The 17,815-nt window shown below is 35.4% G+C and overlaps 1 protein-coding gene across 1 annotated transcript; it reads right to left on the bottom strand.

Moving 5' to 3' along the window:
* Positions 1 to 396: 396 nt before the first annotated feature.
* LOC110739627 lies at positions 397 to 1,347 on the bottom strand. The gene has a single exon (XM_021920076.1). The coding sequence runs from the start codon at positions 1,345 to 1,347 to the stop codon at positions 397 to 399; it is 951 nt and encodes a 316-aa protein (XP_021775768.1).
* Between the last annotated feature and the right edge of the window lie 16,468 nt (positions 1,348 to 17,815).

The following is a 17,815-nucleotide window of genomic DNA, read 5'->3' as shown; positions in this document are numbered from 1 at the left end:
CTTATTGAGTATATTAAATAGTTTTTGGATTTTTTTTATTTTTTATGTAAGTCTATAATCACAACCTCTTGATAAAGATTGACTGATTCCTGGTCACTCCTTATTTATAACAATTAATTGTTTTGTTAATATTCCATAGTAATATGCTGCTCATAATCTTTTTTTTACGCAGAAAGGAAAATATCATATTATATCAAAAGTGACAGAAGCCACATTAGCAAAAGACAGGCATAATTGTTCGTTGCCTTCAAACCATAAACAAAGCCTAAAACTAAAGCTAAAAGATAAAGATAATAACCAGTTGCTAAAACTAGATAGCAGTTCACAAAAGCAGTCCCAATAGAACCAGATTGTGCAAAAGAAAGAAGTAGACCACCATCATTATCCGAATCAGAGCTAAATGGCCACCATTTCAGGGATGTCAGAAGCATAATCCTGGAATAGCTCCGCTGGAGGGTAGTGAAAGAGAGATATTTCTCCTCTTCTGATCTTAGATCTTCCCATGGCTGCAAGTTTATCAGCAACACAGTTGATGCTTCTATTAACATGAAAGATAGAAACTTTCCAATTTCTACAAATGATGGAGACAACATCACTGATAGCATTGCCCAGATCGTGGTTCTTGAAAGCATCAGGGTCTTCTAACATCATCTTAAGGGCTTCAGCATCTATTTCAAGTTCCAGTTGTTTGATGTCTCTAGCCCAGACGATTAGTAGACCCTCCTTGATGGCTAGAAGTTCAGCAGCTGCTGCGGACATGGCATTAAAATTGATAGCAAAGCCAACCTGCCAGAGCCCCTTTTCACATCTCATAACACCCCCACCACCAGCATTGTCCAAAGCCATCCAAGACCCATCTGTATTCAGTTTAAAATGGCCTTTATGGGGAGGAGCCCATTTTCTGGTTATAGAATCTGTAGAGGAGGAACTTCCAGCAGCCTGTCCCTGTTTCAAGTTTAAAGTGTGATGGTAATCGACCCAAAACTTATTAAAAGTTGAATTTAAGAAAAGCATTTTATTTTCGAAAACAGCCATGTTTCTAGTATTCCAAAGGTGCCAAATACCAACCACAAAAATAGTTTTCCAAGTGAAACTATTAGTTAAATTAAAACACAATCTATCTGTGGGACTACTATTGAAGAAACTATGAAAGTCAAAGCCAGGAGGAGCTAAATGATTAAACAGTAAAGACCAAAAGGCAGAAGAGTTTGGGCAATCTCTGAAAACATGGATAGTTGTTTCAACAGGGGCTTCACATCTCATGCAAAGGGGGTCAAAAGAAGGGATTTTCCTATGGAGACAATAGCCCACAGGAAGAATACCTCTAACAAGATTCCAAAGCAACATTTTGTACTTAAAGGGGACTCTTATTTTCCACATTTTTTTCCAAGAGAAGGTAGATAAGAAAGTAGAGTTAAGAATGAAGATAGGATTAGTCAAAAAAAATAAAATAAAAATAAAAATAAATATATAAATAAATAAAACCCAACCTCCCTCAATATATTCTCTCCATTCTCTATATGCATGGCATCAGATTCCTTAATCCTAAAGGCCTATTCCCCTTCTATTTTTCACGACTTCTCCAATGGCACCACAAGTACTTTCTGCAAATGCTACTAACTATAAATTATTTGAAAAATAATTGATTTAAAATAAGTTTATAATCATTTACAAGTACATTGCAAATAGATGAGCATAATTTTCTGTAAAAACCGTGCGATGCATGGGCCTAACTTACTTAAAGAACATATCCTTATCCTTATGTTTGCATTTATTCAAAGGAAAAATTGCCATGATTAATCCCATTTTTCTTCGTATAACAATATTAATCCCAACTTTTGTTTATTTTTTATTAATCCCAACTTTATACCCAATCCGCTCCCATTGCACCAAACTAGCCATCCAACTTGATATACCAAGTTACCAGACACGTGTCAACACGTGATTGAATTGGTTCAAAAAAATTAAAAAAAAATTGAAATAAATTTTTAAATAATAAATTTAAATAAATTTTAAAAAAATAAAATAATTAAAACCAAACCGAGCAGGGTGGCAAGCGGCAGCCCCTTCCACCTCCGACCAATCCATCCTTTCCCTCCTCCATTTTTCGCCTTCTTCCCCACCAGTTTTCGGCCACCATAGCCTTCTCTCCTCCGATTCCGGCACTCTTAGCTTTCCCCTCCCTCGATTCCGGCACTCCTAGCCTTCCCCTCCCCTGATTCCGGCAACCAAAGCCTATCCTTCCCTCGATTTTCGACCACCACAGCTAAATCCATCCACTCCCTCCCTTCCCTTCCCCGATTTCGACTACTTCTTCTTAGTGATCGCCGCTGCCAGAGGAAAATCCCAAAAATCCAAACCCCCAAATCCCAAACAATAACACTAACAATTTCTCCAACTCAATTACCACCTAGAGCTGGAATTCGGGCCGTGCTGTGCCAGCTCGGGCCGGAAGAAGGGTCGAGCCGTGCCGGGTTGAGGTGAAGGCGAGTCGTGTCGTGCCGTGCTTCAGATTACATACCCTAGCCCATGGCACGACACGACCCACGTGCCTGGCGGACCGGGTCATGCCGGGCCGCAGGCCAGCCCAGTATTTTTATTATTAATAAAATAATTTTATTATTAATTAATTAATTTTAGGAAAAATACACTTTAATAATCCCAAATATGGGCGATTTACTTCTAATAATCCCAACTAAGGCTTATTATCGACTAATCCCAACTATGGGGTCAGTTTGCCTCCAATGGTCCCAACCGGTCAACACAAATTCAACGACCTATTATAACAAGTTACCATGACACGTGTCAACACGTGATTGGTTCAAAGTTAAAAACAATTAAAAACAAAAAACAAAAAATTCTCAGACCACCGCCAAACCCTAACCCCAGCCATTAACACGCTGGATACCGGCCAACCACCCCCATTAATCACCGAAACCAGCCGGCCGGCTCTCTACGACCCCATCTAACCTACCCATGACCCTCGAAACCATCCACCCAGCCAACCTGACCCCAAAAAACACCAACCACAACGACGAGTTTCCGCCGTTTACTGTGACGAAGAGGGTGGCAATGAGAGGGAAGATTGAGGGGTCTGCCCAACAAATTAGTTTAGCCCTATAGCTGAAATCGCCGGCGCAACGATCACGTTGAATTGCTGCTGTTGCGGTGATTCTTGAATGTGCGTCGGCGGTGATTAGGGTCAGGGTGGCTGGTTTTAGGTGTTGGGGGTAGGTTAGAGATGGTGGTAGAGGGCCGGCTGGCAGATTTCATTGGTAAATGGGGGTAGCCGGCCAGTTTTCGACGAACTTAGGGGATGGGGTTTTGGTTTTTTTTTTCATTTTTTTTTTAATTTTTTTGATATGTTGTTTTTTTAATTTTAAATTTTGGACCATTAACATGTTGTCACGTGGCTATTAAAAAAAAATAAAAATAAATAACCCTTTCAATAGGTCACCGGTCATTGGGACCATTGGAGGCAAACTGACCTCATAGTTGGGATTATTAGATAATAAACCTTAATTGGGATTATTAAAAGTAAATTGCCCAAAGTGGGGATTATTAAAGTGTATTTTTTCTTTATTATTAATTTATTATATTTCTTTTTATTATATTTATTTTATTATTTATAGTTTTTTTTTTATTATTTTTATTATTATGGGTCGTGCTGGCAGGACATGCTGCGGGCCAAAAGTTTGTGCCGCCCACGGGCTCATGCCAGGTTCGTGTCGATTTTATTTTTTTAGTTCACGGCAAGACCCACCCCTCGTTCCTCGTGCCGTGTCGGGCCGCTAGCGGGCTCGTGTCATGCCGGGTCGCTGCTGTGTTGTGCCTTTGCCGCCCACGGGCCGGCCGGGCCCATGCCCAGCTCTTTTACCACTGTTACCATCACATGTCTCAACCCCAACAGCAGTTGTAGCAACTGCCAATGCTTCGCCTTCACCGTCAGCGGCGATGATAAAGGGAGGAGAGAGAGAAAAGGAAAAGGAGTTGGGGGTGGCAGCAGCGCTCGGGGGGAAGGGGAAAGGGGCAGGCACCGGGGGAAGGAAGAGGGTCTGGGCGGTGGCCGACGCTCGAGGGGAAGGGAGTTAGGCTGGCCGTGGGTGGCAGCGGGCTGGCTGTGGGTGGCTAGGTCGGTGGTTTCAGGTTTTTTTTTTATTTTATCTTTTTTATTTTTATTTATTTTTTGACCTATCACATGCTGACATGTGTATATTAAAAAAAATTATAAATAAATAAATAAATAAAGCTACTCAACATGTTACTGATCACCTGGGAGTGTTATTGGCAGACAAGGTATAAAGGATTAATAAAAACTAATCCAAAGTTGGGATTAATATTGGCGGATGAGGCAAAGTTGAGATTAATCATGACAATTTTTTCTTATTCAAAAGAGAAATAATGAATACGGATAATAAAAAAAAAATAAAATAAAATAAAATAAACTAAAATAAATAAATTAATTAAAAATGAAAAAAGAGCTTAATTTGAGGAGTCACTCTACACTTCTCATATATTGAAATTAGCTAATATGAATGATCTATACTAGTGCTAGTATATTACCTATGTCTATGCTGACAGAGACCTTAATGTTTACGGTATCATTGACATAGTTGAGGTTATTCCTCGTTCATCATATTCCAATCATCTGCAAATATAATATGTATCTCGGTTAATGTACTCCAACTATCCCTTGGTTTTGTACCTGATATGCTTACGACACCATAGATTTCATGGGATTCCAATAGAGCTTTAAATGTTTTAACCCCGGCCCCTTTCTGTTGAAATTATAAATATAGAGATGAGATAGAGAGAGGGGAAGGTGTAAAATAGTGTAATTCTCCTTAATCAGAGTATTTTCATTGATTGAGAATATATAGGATATTTAACAACAAAATTATGAGAATACATATTTATCTAGGTAACAATTACCTTTGCTTTGGCCTTCTTATCCATACTTACAAAACATTAATGATCTAGGTCGTCAATCGAAATGCTCTTTAGTTACTCGTCTGTTTTGCTTGTTGGGTTGTATATGAACTTGATTTTTCGTGATTAGCTGCCCTTTTTTTGTCTTCTCTTCCCTTAGATTCAGCTTAAATATTGCCACAATAATTTGAAACCATTTTGTCATGTAGGGAAGAAAGAAGGCTTTAGAGAATTGTTTGTCAAACTTGGCGATGTACACACATTAACTTCTATATATGTAGAAGTAGTATATATTTTTCAGTATCAAAGATCAATCAATTAACACTTTACAAATTTAAATCATTGAGAAGCCAACAATAGAACGTAACTCTATTTTCGATTTTACCATCAAATTTGTAACAAATTATTTTTGGATATAACATGTTTAGTAATTGATTTCTTTGGATTTTCTTTCTTTTACCTAGTAATTTTTAATGGGTTATTGAGATTTTTTTTCCGTGGGTTGTTTCTATATGTAGCTAATTGTGTGGTAACGCCTAGAGGTGTTAATTCGGGTGTCCGAGTTATGTTCGGTGAGATCGGGTCAATTTCTAAACTTGAGTCATGATAGTCGAAATCTAAATTGGATATTTTTTTAGTCGGTTTCAGATTATGTGTAGTTTTGACATCTCTACAGTATCGGTTTTGAGAAGCCTTGTAATTTGTGAGAATGTGTTGTGGTTTTGGTATTTAATTACTAATTGTAGTATATGTATGCATGTTGCAAGGGTTTATTGTTAGCACGGCTTGTGTATTTGGTTTTATATTAGAAATTTGCAATTCATCGAATAGTATTAGTTTTAGGGTTTTTATAAATCTGATGTTGATGGGGGTTTAGGTGTTGCTAATAATCTTACAGTACTAGTCTGATTTTGGGTTTGGAGGACCAAAAAGAGCACCAAAAGAATTAACCATTATTACCGTCATCACGAAAATGTTCTTGGCTTGATGAATCACATACTTCACCACAATATGTAGGCAAAGAAGAATCCCATGGAGATAATAACTCCCTAGGCCCAACACCACAAATATGTGAACACACCAGTGATTTTGAATCAAGTTGCCTAGCTTGGTTTTGTGGTTAAAAAAGCCGGTAGAGAATTGAGTCATCAACCCCATTAGAGGAATTGCAAACCCAATTATTGTCTTAGGTAAAAGTTATCACGTCAGTCATGGATCGGAGATCTTGTCATCTATTGTCGGCATGCGACCTTGGACGAGAAATACATTATTTAATTTTGTTTTAAAATCTGATTAAAAACTTGGATAAAGATACCAAAATAATGCAACTAGTTGATGTAGGTGCAGTGACTAATCTAGTATTTTTTATTGCGGGTTCAATTAACATGAAACAAATTATATAATTATTTGTATATTAACAAATTACGTGAACAATGGATTTATTCATCTTTTAAATTATTAAATTAGGCATTTATGTGCAGAGGTAATAGGTGAACAATGGATTTACCAAACAGAAAAACATTGGATCGAATAGCATAATACTAGCACTGAGATTAGACTCAAGTTTCTCGTCAGCATGATGAATGTTCCTCAAATGTGACATGAGTCCAGAAACAACCCCATGAAAATCATAATTTGAAGAAGGACAATTCACAATTTGAAGCAAGACAAGTCCAAGGCTTTTATGCACATGACAAATCATGATTAATTAAGCATTCGGATGAATGTTCGTGCATACATCCAAAGGAAGCATATTTGCAATAGTTCAATGCAATCTGAGAATGAATGTCAGACGCAATATCAATTGGAATATGGCGTACAGTAGCACCTGACTCCGAAAAAATGAATTCGTCTCCATCGCCATCTTGAAATTGCTGTAATTCAGCTCCATTAGTAGTGTGTCGATTACGAATCCGTTTTCTCTTACACACAGCAACCCTAGCCTCTTTATCAGCAGGTTTATTAGCAACCTCTTTATTAGCATGTTCATTAATAGCCTCGTCATTATGCATTGTATCAGCAACCTCTTCATTATGCACTGTATCAACAACCTCTTCATTATTATACTCTTCATCATGCACTGTTACATTGTCAGTGATTGTTGCCAAACCATCGTGTCCATTAGCAACCTCTTCATTATACACTGTATCAGCAGCTTCTTCATTATACTCTTCATCATGCACTGCGACTGTAATACCATGGAAATTTCCTCCTTTTAAAAATACTCTTTTTACTCTAAATAAAATTCATTTTAGGAAATAACCAAAATATTATCTCCACCGTGATAACGGCTAAGACTATTTTCAAACTCACACAGTGGAAGTCTAATTTAAAAATCAACTTTTCAAAAATAAATAACTTGAGTTCACAACCTCAAAACATAAGTAAATTAAAACATCCACAAGTTGGAACCAATATAAACATGTCCCTTCAAAACTAATTTAAAATAAAGCATAACAATGTTAGTTCATGAATAATAAATCAACAATTCAAAACATAAATCTAAGAAAGCATAACAGATAACTCTCTGCACTCATTCCCTTCATGCTCTTCATGCTTTAAGTACCTGTCACTTTCTCTTTATTTCAACCCCTCTATTCACCATATAAAAGGGTCATAGTTGGCCAAACCAAAGGAAAGCCAAACACAAACACATAAGTACAAATCAGCAAAAGCTAAGTACATATGTACCACACTAACATGATCATCCTAGCAATGATAAATAAAACATGCTCACCATACAAATCACAAATCAACTTACCTTTGACTCATAACTAGCAATAACTTTGGATTATGCATCGAACGGGTTTCCAACCTTAAAAATAGCCCATTAAAATATTGAGCTTCCAATTAGCTTAGGGAGCTACCCCAATTGGCACCTACTATGTCACACTAGTGACGGAATTCTAGCGTAGTTATAATAAAAGAAAGTACAGCGTCCTATACCCTTGTAGAAGCTATGATCAAACATAAATTCACATAACTCCCTCCATATGTTCATACTTAGGGCATGCTTGGATTGAGGGAGATGTATTATTAGGGTAATAAAAGTCAAACTAAGCAAAATGAAAGTGAATATAGGGAAAGAGGAGATAGTAATGGTGTGATTGTAAGGAAAATTATGTAATAATGGTGTGGTATGAGGTGAAGAAAGAGGAACTAATACCCTCATTTTAGGGGTAATAGTTACACTAGGGGGAGGGTGGGTAACTATTACCCTCATTATGAGGATAATAATTCCTCCACCTCTCTCTTTTCCTCATGGCACAACTATTTTATTTCATTTGTAAACACCTTGTCTCCTATACCAACACTTCTAATTACTTATGTTTTTTCAAGTTTGACTTTTATCACCCCCTTAATATATTCCCCCAATCCAAGCATGCCCTCAAGGTATATACGTTCCAAGAGTTTTGGTGCGTATCCTCATACACTTTAAGTGATTTACCGATTTAACTTGTGATGACTCCAACCAATCAATCAAGAATAAACATAACAATAAACAATACATACTTCCATTTCATTCTTGAGTTAATTAGTGAGCACATACTATTTATTTTAATTAAGGTTTCTTGCCTAGTTTTGTGCACAAAATTGCACTATTACTACCTTGGTGCATAAGATGCACTACTAAACTTTCTTGACTTAATCTCAACTTATATGAGGGACTAAATAAATAACTAACTTCTTGACTCAACTCCAATAATATATGAGTGAGAAATAAAATTGTGAATCATGCTCAATAATTGTAATTTTAGTCTTTTAAACATACATAAGCCTTGCTTATTAAATTCATGCTTCCTTGATACTTAAAAATAAAACATACTTCCATGATTCATACATATTCAACTTGTATCATGTCTCAATAACATGTTCACATACTTGCATAATAATTCATGATCAACAAACATCAAATCCAAGCATTTTATCAACCAAACATGCTACTAATTCATCACTTAAAACATATTTTACATTCCTTGCATGATACTACGCATACACAAGTATTTCTATGCGCATACGTACCTTGAATAATGCCTAAACTCGGCCACACTCCCTAGAAATAATCTAGCTCGAAACTTTCTACAAATAAAAATACATAACCATAATTAATCCACTATTCTCACAAATTTCCAGCAATTATAATATACTTTAAACCTCACTAATTAACCCAATTTAATGGTTTAAAAGCCTTAAAACCTTTTCTTTAAGTGGGTACTTAAAACTCTTTCAAAAAGACTTAGTTTTCATGACTTAAATAAAATTCCAGCTTACTTATTTAATAGAAAACATCACTAACAAGCCAGAAAATCATATTTAAATCATCAAGAACCTTTTTTCTTTTTATGGGTAATCAAACCCCTAACATAATAATTAAAAAGTAGTGTGTATAATAAAATTCCAGCATTAATTGAGGGCTTAAAACTCATTAAAAAAACATGTTCTAATCATTAATTTAACAACACAACAACCCAAAATCAAACCCTAATCATAAACATCAAATTCCCAAAATCTAGGGTTTGTAAATTGGGGTTTTAATCTGAAAATTATAAGAATAAATTAACAACATCAACTACCCAAAAACAACATCAAAATATAATTAAAATCATGCTTTGAATTCATTAAAACAAGCTTAGAAATTAAAATAGAAAAAAGAGTTTTTTTTTTTTTTTTTTTTTTTTTTTTTTTTTTTTTTTTTTATTAATACCGAACCGAAGGAGAGAGAAGGAGGGCATGGCTGGGCTGTCGGTGTTGCTGTTGGCCGTCGATGGTCGTTGGTGGTTGGTGGTGGCGTGTGGAGAGGAGGAGAGAGAGGCGTGGGAAAGAGAGGAGAGAAGGAGGAAAAAGTAGAGAGAGAACAATAAGAGAAAATGCTTAAGATTTTTTTAAAATCTGACAATTGATTTTGAGTGTGAAATCCTAGAGTTTTTGGGTATTTATATCCTCTTTTAAAAATAAAAACACTTATTTACACAATTGCCATTACTAATCCTATTTCTCCTTGAATTCTCCATTGGGGCTAATTTGTTGGGCCCTTAAAATTCTTTTACTCCCAACAAGTTAGTCCAACACTTTTAGTGATGTTGACCCAATTTGAAGTAAATTATTGCCCAATTACTAGCTCATATCATTTTATACACACTTATTTTATATTAAAATAATTAATCCCTTTAAAATGAAATGAATCATCTTAATTTATAAATAAAATAAATAATTTATATATATAAAATATTATAAAAATACGGAGTATTACAGCTACATTGTCAGTGGCAGTTTCATTAGTAGTGTGTTGCTATTTACAAAGCCGTTTTCTCATTGATCGAAAGCGGCATCCAGCTAGACATTTCGATCACTTGACTTTACAGAATAATTATCTCCGTAATTAATTAGAATCATCTATTGGAATAATACACTTTTTCGAAGGACATTACTCCTTCAAATTCCCTCCAAAAAAGATTTCCCTTGAGTATATAGTAATAGACGTTTCCTTGAGCACGTATGCCAATGCAAAACTTTGACAAAAAATATCTTTAATTATCATTAACTAAAAATTAGAACAATTGAATAATAAAAAAATTATTCATTAAGATGATTCCAACAAATTAAAAACACACTGAGACTAAATTTATTCTTATATATAAATCACAAACAAGTACCCACTATTCCAACAAGTACCCACGAGGACATCGTAAAATAATCTTTAGGCAAAGCTATGATTGTTGTTGAAAATTACTCCCTCCGTACTCTATATTTTTTTTAAGTAAACCGTTTTGACTTTTTACACTATTCACCTAATCCACTTTGATTTGATTCGCTCTATGCACACTAAACTTTGATGGAGAGAGCTGATGTGGGTAACTTATTAGTGGTGATGATTAGGGGTTTAACACTAGTAGAAAAAATGAAATAGGCACCGCACTTTTCGCACCGGTTCCTACTAAACCGGTTTTAGACCAAACCGGTGCAAAATAGTGTTTTAGCACCAGTTCAAACCGGTGCGAATTAAAAAAAAAAAAAAACCGGGTTGTGTATGTATATCTTCTTCTTTCTTTCTTTCCCCCTGCTTTTCCATCTTCTTTTTTCCCTCGTTTCCGCCTTCTCTTCCACCACCTCCGAATTTTCACCTTCTCCATTGAGCTTTCGCACTCTATTTAAGCAGCCGCACCTCCTTCTCTCTCCATATCTCTCCTCCATTGAACTCATGCTCTTTATTCTCCATTGAAGCGAATTCTGAGCTTTCTCACCTCCATTGAAGCAGCTTCGAGGTAAGATTTTTTTCTGTGGTCTTCTTAATCTATTGAATTCCTTCGCAATTTAGGGTTTGTCGTTGATTTGCTTTACAATTTAGTAATTTTAGGGTTGGGGTAATCTAGGGTTTGTCATTGAAGCACGCACGGCTCCACCTCCACCACAACGACCTCCTTGTCACGGCGACACAACCTTCTTTTTCTAGGGTTGATCGTTAATTCCCCCCTTTTTCTTCGATCTCCTTCTCCGCCACTGTGCCGCAAGCATTTCCATCGATGGCTAGGGTTTTCAGAAACAATTTTCATTCAATATCTGCAATTTTATCGTCCTTCTCATCGCTGCTCATGTCATAGCTTTGGTACCACCAATCGCACTCTTCTTCTTCATCTTCTTCTCAATTTTCTCTCTCTTACTTTTGTTGATATTTCTGTTTCAGGTGTGTACTGGATTTTCAGAGTTTGCAACTGAGAAGCAACAACAATTTCCTTGAAGATCAAGAAAACACTGATTTTGCCTCCTTCTGCATTGTATGTTCCGCCGCTAACCCTAATTTTTAGTTTAAGTTTGTTTCATATTGTTGATTATTGAAGATTTCTTGTGAACTGTGTGTGTTAGTGTGTGATTGCTGTGATTTTGTTTTTGTTTCTTTGAGATGTACTGGTACAACTGTACAAGGATGCGTCACTCTGTTTTGTAGACTTGTTACATGTATATAAAAAAGTTCTTAGTACATGTTTCATGGAAAATTGTATTGATCTGAGGCACATAGGTAAACATTGATACAAAGCAGTGATTCTCTGCTTGCATCAACTTTTGCTTTAATGATGTATGATGTTCTTTCCTGCAGGTTCTGAAGGCATTTCATTATCCCGTGACAGTCACATTGATTCAATTTGCTGTTGGGTCAGTGCTTGTTACCTTCATGTGGATGTTCAAGCTGTACAAGAAACCAAAAGTTAGCACTGGGCAGGTAGTTTATCAGTCTGTTTGTAAAGCTATTCTGGACACTTATTTTTGGGCTGTGGTTTGATGAAACTTATAAGCAACATGCAGGCTTTTGGCTTTAAGGCATTTACGCTAACATTACTTGTCTATGAATTTGTGTGTATATCCATTAACATTTATCCCTTCTCACTTTATTATCCTTGAAATCTGCTCCCAAAGATGACATCATCGTTTACATTGATTTGCAGAGAGTGATAGGCCAGTTCTTGTCATCATGGGTCCAAATGGAAGAATCAATAGAGCTATTTGGGGGCCTTTAAACAGCGCTATAATCAGCTGTGGCGGAGATGCTATCATCCGTGTCTAGGATCCTGTGGTAAGAAGCACTACCAATTGTATCATTTCTCTTTGTTATATACTTGTATCCACATAGCCTTGAGTCTTGGAACTTCATGAAAGAACAGTGCGCCTTAAAATTATGTTATATGATTTACGTATGCTTGAGTTCTTTTTGCTGCTTTTTCCATGTTTGGTGGTTTGATTTTTAGTGCTTCAAATTACAGACAGGCCAAGAGATGATGTCTACAAAGGACCATAAATATGGTCACACGGAAGCAATTACATCACTTTGTCTATTTGCAGACAAGTCACATTTCCTTACTGGCTCTTTGGATAAATTAGCAAAGGTTGTATATCTCATGATATTTGAATGAATTAAGATACTGTGTTGATTTTTGTTTATTTTTGTACTAACATGGTTTGTTTTCTTTCTTCAGCTCTGGGACACAAGGACTTTAACTCTCCTTAAATCCTACAGTATAGAGCGACCTGTGAATGCTGTTACCATGTCTCCTTTACTAGACCATGTATGTTACTTTAATTTTCATTTTCATTTATTTTATTTCTTCTGATTTGTTGTTGCCAGTTTTACTAGCTGTGTGGTGTCTATATTTGCACTGCTCCAGTTTTCCCATGGTATAATTCCTTAGGGAAGAAATTTGGTATTTGAATGGTTTTCACTACAGGATGTTTGATGACTTGGGGAGTCTTAAGCCTCAACTGGATCATCATATATCTCACTTTGTACTTGTATCACCATAGTTATTTTAGATAGCAGTTAGCATGATGAATGAGAGATGTCGGGATTGATTTATTGCTACCCTATATGATATGCTTTTAATTTGTTATGTAAGGCTTTAAATGCAGTTTACTTATTCCCTGTAGTTTTGTGGTCTGATTTCTAGTTTACACTTTCTGCCTTAACATGTGTGTGAAACTGTATACCATTCTGAGAAAGGAGATTAGAATTCTACTTAGACAATTGTTTCATATTTCTAATGATATGCATTTTATGAAGTCTTGGGAAGACTATGACATGAGTACATTGCCAAGCACTAGTAGAAAAACTTAAATGGGCACCGCACAATGCGCACCGGTTTTAAAAAACCGGTTTTTTAATCTCTTATATTCAGTTCTTTTGATTTGTTGTTTTGGTGTGATTTAATATGTTGTTTGAATTAGGGTTTTTGAGATTTATTTGCTAGTTTCCAATTTTTTGTTCAATTTTTCATTTTAGGCTTTATTGGGTATGGTTATAACACATTCTAATAGTTTAATTTTTAATTTGCATACATGAATTGAATTCGGAATTTTTTTAGGGTTTGATTTTGTAATGAATACTCCATCTGCTAAATGCTTGGTAATGCAGTTGTTTAATTTGATGTTGTTGACAATACAAGCATTGCAATGCCAATCACTAACTCACAGGCTTTCATAATTAGGTTTCCAGCAGTAGAGCGCAATCTTCAAGTACCCATTTCCCTAATTAGTTCATTTCGTTAGATATTATAATTGGATGTTGAAGATGTTGTTGTTTCCCCAAAATCTTGAGGTAAAGTTGGATTAAGTGATGCTTGGGGAAGTTGGTTTGTGTCTTGATTTTGTATACTCTTATGTGGCTAGGTGGTATTGACAATTTTGATCATTGGAGTTAATGAGTTATGCTTTATTTTGGGCATAATGTTCTGTTTTCTTAGGGCATGCTTTATATGATCTTCAATAAACTTTTCATATTGATTTCCATGAAAAGTGGTGTTAATCTGTATCGAAACTTGGTCTAGCGAAGGAGGGTACTGCAGGTTGATTTATGTTCTTATAAAGTAAAACAAGTCGTTAACATTTTATTCAACAAGATGAAAAAGCATCTGTTCTTTCAGACTCCGCCTTTTTACTTCATTTTCAACTTCCTTTCCCAAATAAGAGAAACTGTTTTCTATGAATCGAGTGGAACTGGCCTTTCTTTTCATCTGAATAGTCATGTATTAGCTTTCAGTTCATTGAAAACCATGCTTTCATAAACTCGTAATGTTTATAATATTAATATTTGTGGCAAAAGCAGATAGAGGAGTATGAAAAACTTTTAGAGCAGCAGGCTGAGGCTCTGAAGACCCATCATCAGAAGATGGAGACGATTAATTCTGTTTTAGCTGATGGCTCTTAAAAGCATCTTGCGAAGCCTTATGGGGAATATCTCACTTTTGAGTGATGACAATGGACTTTCATATCGAAGCTTTTGTATATAGAGGTAGGATAAGTTTGGGAAACATTAATGTTCACCTTGTTTAAGGTTGCTTGCAATCGCTTGTCTGAGTTTAAGCTGCAATTGCTTATCAGTTGTACATTCATGTGGATCTGCTCTTCTGCATTTTATTCTCTTTTTAGTTTCAAAACATGATGTCCTTTCCATCATTTGTTGTATGTAGGTATGATATTAAACCCAATTTAATGGTGCTACCTTTTCGTCCTAAGTTTTGTAATCAAGCTATACTTTTGTTGCTGAGTTTGTGCTTCAAAGATGTGAGTTATCTGTTTACTCGTTTTTTCCAGATTTATCACAGGTAACTTGACATCAAACATACTGAATGTGAGCTCATTAGTGAAATAAAGGTTCAAATTGTATCCGTGTGCAACTGTGCAAGTATCTATTGCTCTATCTGTTTCAAGTCTTTTCAACCATGAGTAACTAGAAAATGATTTTGATGGTTATAGACAAACTGTGCAAGTACCTATTGCTCTATCTGTTTCAAGTTCAATTATGCTAGTTATGAGTTTGAGTTCAAGGCTTTGTGTGATGTTGATGATGTGCTCAAGATTGTCAATGATATTTTGGATGAGGGGAGTATTGACCTTAATAAAGACATGCAGGAAATTGTCAAAGATGGATTGAGAAGGGAAGCTCGAGAGGAGGAGGAACTGGACAGGTTAATTGAGCAAAAGGAAAAGGAGAAGCAAGAAGCCAAGCGAAGGGTAATTGAAGAAGCAGAAAGGGCCAAGGCCAGTGCAAAAGCTGCAGTTGCTTCTTTACTTCCTTCTAAGTTGTTTGGAAACAAAGAAGACAGCAAAGAGCCTGTAGCGCTTTCTGGAATTACTGATACGGTGTCAAATGATGAAACACAAGCCAGTGAAGATATTGTACCAGAAGGCAATACAGCGGATGAATTTGGGTTCAAGAGTCTTGATTCTGAACAGGCTTCAGCTTGATCTTCAAGTGATCTGCAAATGCAAAAAAGGTCTTTCTTGCTTTCTTTTTATGACACTACCATAAAAAATCATAGCCTTTTCTCTAATATGTTATAACTCAGAATTGTTAGCTTTTAATTTTTTTTTTCACCAAATGATGATTAGAGAGTTTTTCATGTCATTTGGCTAGTTTATGATATTAGCTATAAACCTGATTGCAATGCACTGACTAACACTTTCTTGGTAGTCTCACTCAGACTGCTTTAATATCAGACTTTAAATGCTCAATTCATGCTGCTGTTCTTGGATCGTACATTCTATTTGAAAGTTGCTTGTCTATTCACAATTCATTTTCTTTCTTTTTTGCTGAGTCATAATTAATTACTCTGGGAAACATAGTGATTTATGAAAACTCTTAAAATTGAAATGAAATAATGTGATTGTGTGGCAAGCTTTGAAGACTAGGAGTTCATCTAGTAATAAAATTTGTCCTTCTTATCCCCGAGCCCCTGTTCCAACAAAAGAGAACTCTTACAAACTTATTTTAAGTATCAAGAAGCATATGACATGGCCGGAATCAATTTACTTATTGCCTTTATGTCGATTATGTGAAGGGAAAGTAATTGAAAACTTTGGAGTGTTCTACATATTGTTTGGAGAAGTGGCATAGAAGACATCCACTTAGGCATTTAAGTTTTCTCGAATTTTTTAGTTCTTGTTCTTTATTAATCATATTAAGTTCCTCCTTTGTGGTGTTGAACATTTTTCTTGCTTATAAAAAACTTCATCATGTAAAGAAGAAAACACGGGGATGTTACGTGGTATATGACTATATAGTACTTTTTGTTGTTGTTCCTGTCTTTAATTTCTAAAATAGATAGGGCCTATTGGTGGTTATGGTTCTTCCAGAAAGTTGGCTCAAGTGTAGTTTTGTTGTAAGTATCACTACAATCTTACAAATAAGAAGAGGCTTCTCAGATGTATATTGAATGCACTTGTTTTTCTCAAATTCCTGTGGTTCATAATTTGTTGAAATTTGTCTTCCTTTTTAACTGTTACTTGCCAACATATAGTGTCATGCAACTTTTAGAGTAAGTTGTAATGGTGATTTTTCTTTTTCAAGAGTAAAGGTCGCTGCACTCGACTAATGCTATGATCAGAATGCTTCTAATGCCAGCTCAGTCTGCCGAAGAGCCATTTGCATGTCTATGTTGTTCAGTGCTTGACTTGAATTGAAGTGTTTGTTCAAAGTTAGAACTTTCTTAGTTGAATTCCATTCTATCAACTTTTCTTGGTATGGTCCAGTTGTTTGGCTATTGAGCAGTTTATTTTATATATATTTTTTTTGGACGAAAATTGTAATATTACAGCCTTTTTTTAATGAAAATATGTAACTTTATATATATGTTAGTGTTTATATATCAATTTAAGTGAAAAAATGCAAAGAAAATTTTTGTTTTTGTTTTTTTTTTATCTTTTTAGGGCATTTTTGGCACCGGTTTTGAAGTTGAACCGGTGCTAAAAAAAAAATTTAATTTTTTTGGGGACTTTTTTGCACCGGTTCAAAGCAAGAACCGGTGCTAAATTATTTTTTAAAATTTTTTTAAGGACTTTTTCGCACCGGTTCTTGCTTTGAACCGGTTCTAAAAGTTTTTTTTTTAATTTTTTTGGGGACTTTTTCGCACCAGTTCAAAGCAAGAACCAATGCGAAAACTAAGTTTTCGCACCGGTTTTGAACCGGTGCAAAAAGTCTTGGATTTTGGCATCCCTCAAATCAGAACCGGTTCAAAACCAGTGCTAAATGGGTGTTTTGAACCGATGCTAATCACCAATTTTCGCCTAGTGTAATAACAAAAATGAGAAAAAAAAAACATGAATCGTCTCTTTTACTACGCTTAGTCAAGTTTAAAATACTTTTGACTTGAAAAATAAGAAATTAATAAACTTTTTTTATGGAGATTAAAATTAGGAAGTTAAAAATAAAATATGACCACAACTTGATATATACAAATATTTTGATTTAGTTTTAGGAAAATAACAAACCCGATGATGAACAACATTTCATTGCCATTATCGGTCGAGTCGAGTATTTAATTTCGAAAGTGCTTAAAATTCAAAATTCAATCCAATACAGTTTACAAATTTGTCCACATTTCAATCCAATTATTTAGTCAAA

This window comes from Chenopodium quinoa, unplaced genomic scaffold, assembly GCF_001683475.1.
Source record: "Chenopodium quinoa cultivar QQ74 unplaced genomic scaffold, ASM168347v1, whole genome shotgun sequence".
In the NCBI taxonomy this organism is placed as follows: Eukaryota; Viridiplantae; Streptophyta; class Magnoliopsida; order Caryophyllales; family Amaranthaceae; genus Chenopodium; species Chenopodium quinoa.
The sequence above is the reverse complement of the archived record's forward strand: the minus strand, read 5'-3'. Positions and strand labels throughout refer to the sequence as shown.

What these genes read in the sequence shown, in the direction of transcription:
- LOC110739627 (XM_021920076.1), bottom strand. Translation starts at nt 1,347, where the DNA reads ATGTTGCTTTGGAATCTTGTTAGAGGTATTCTTCCTGTGGGCTATTGT.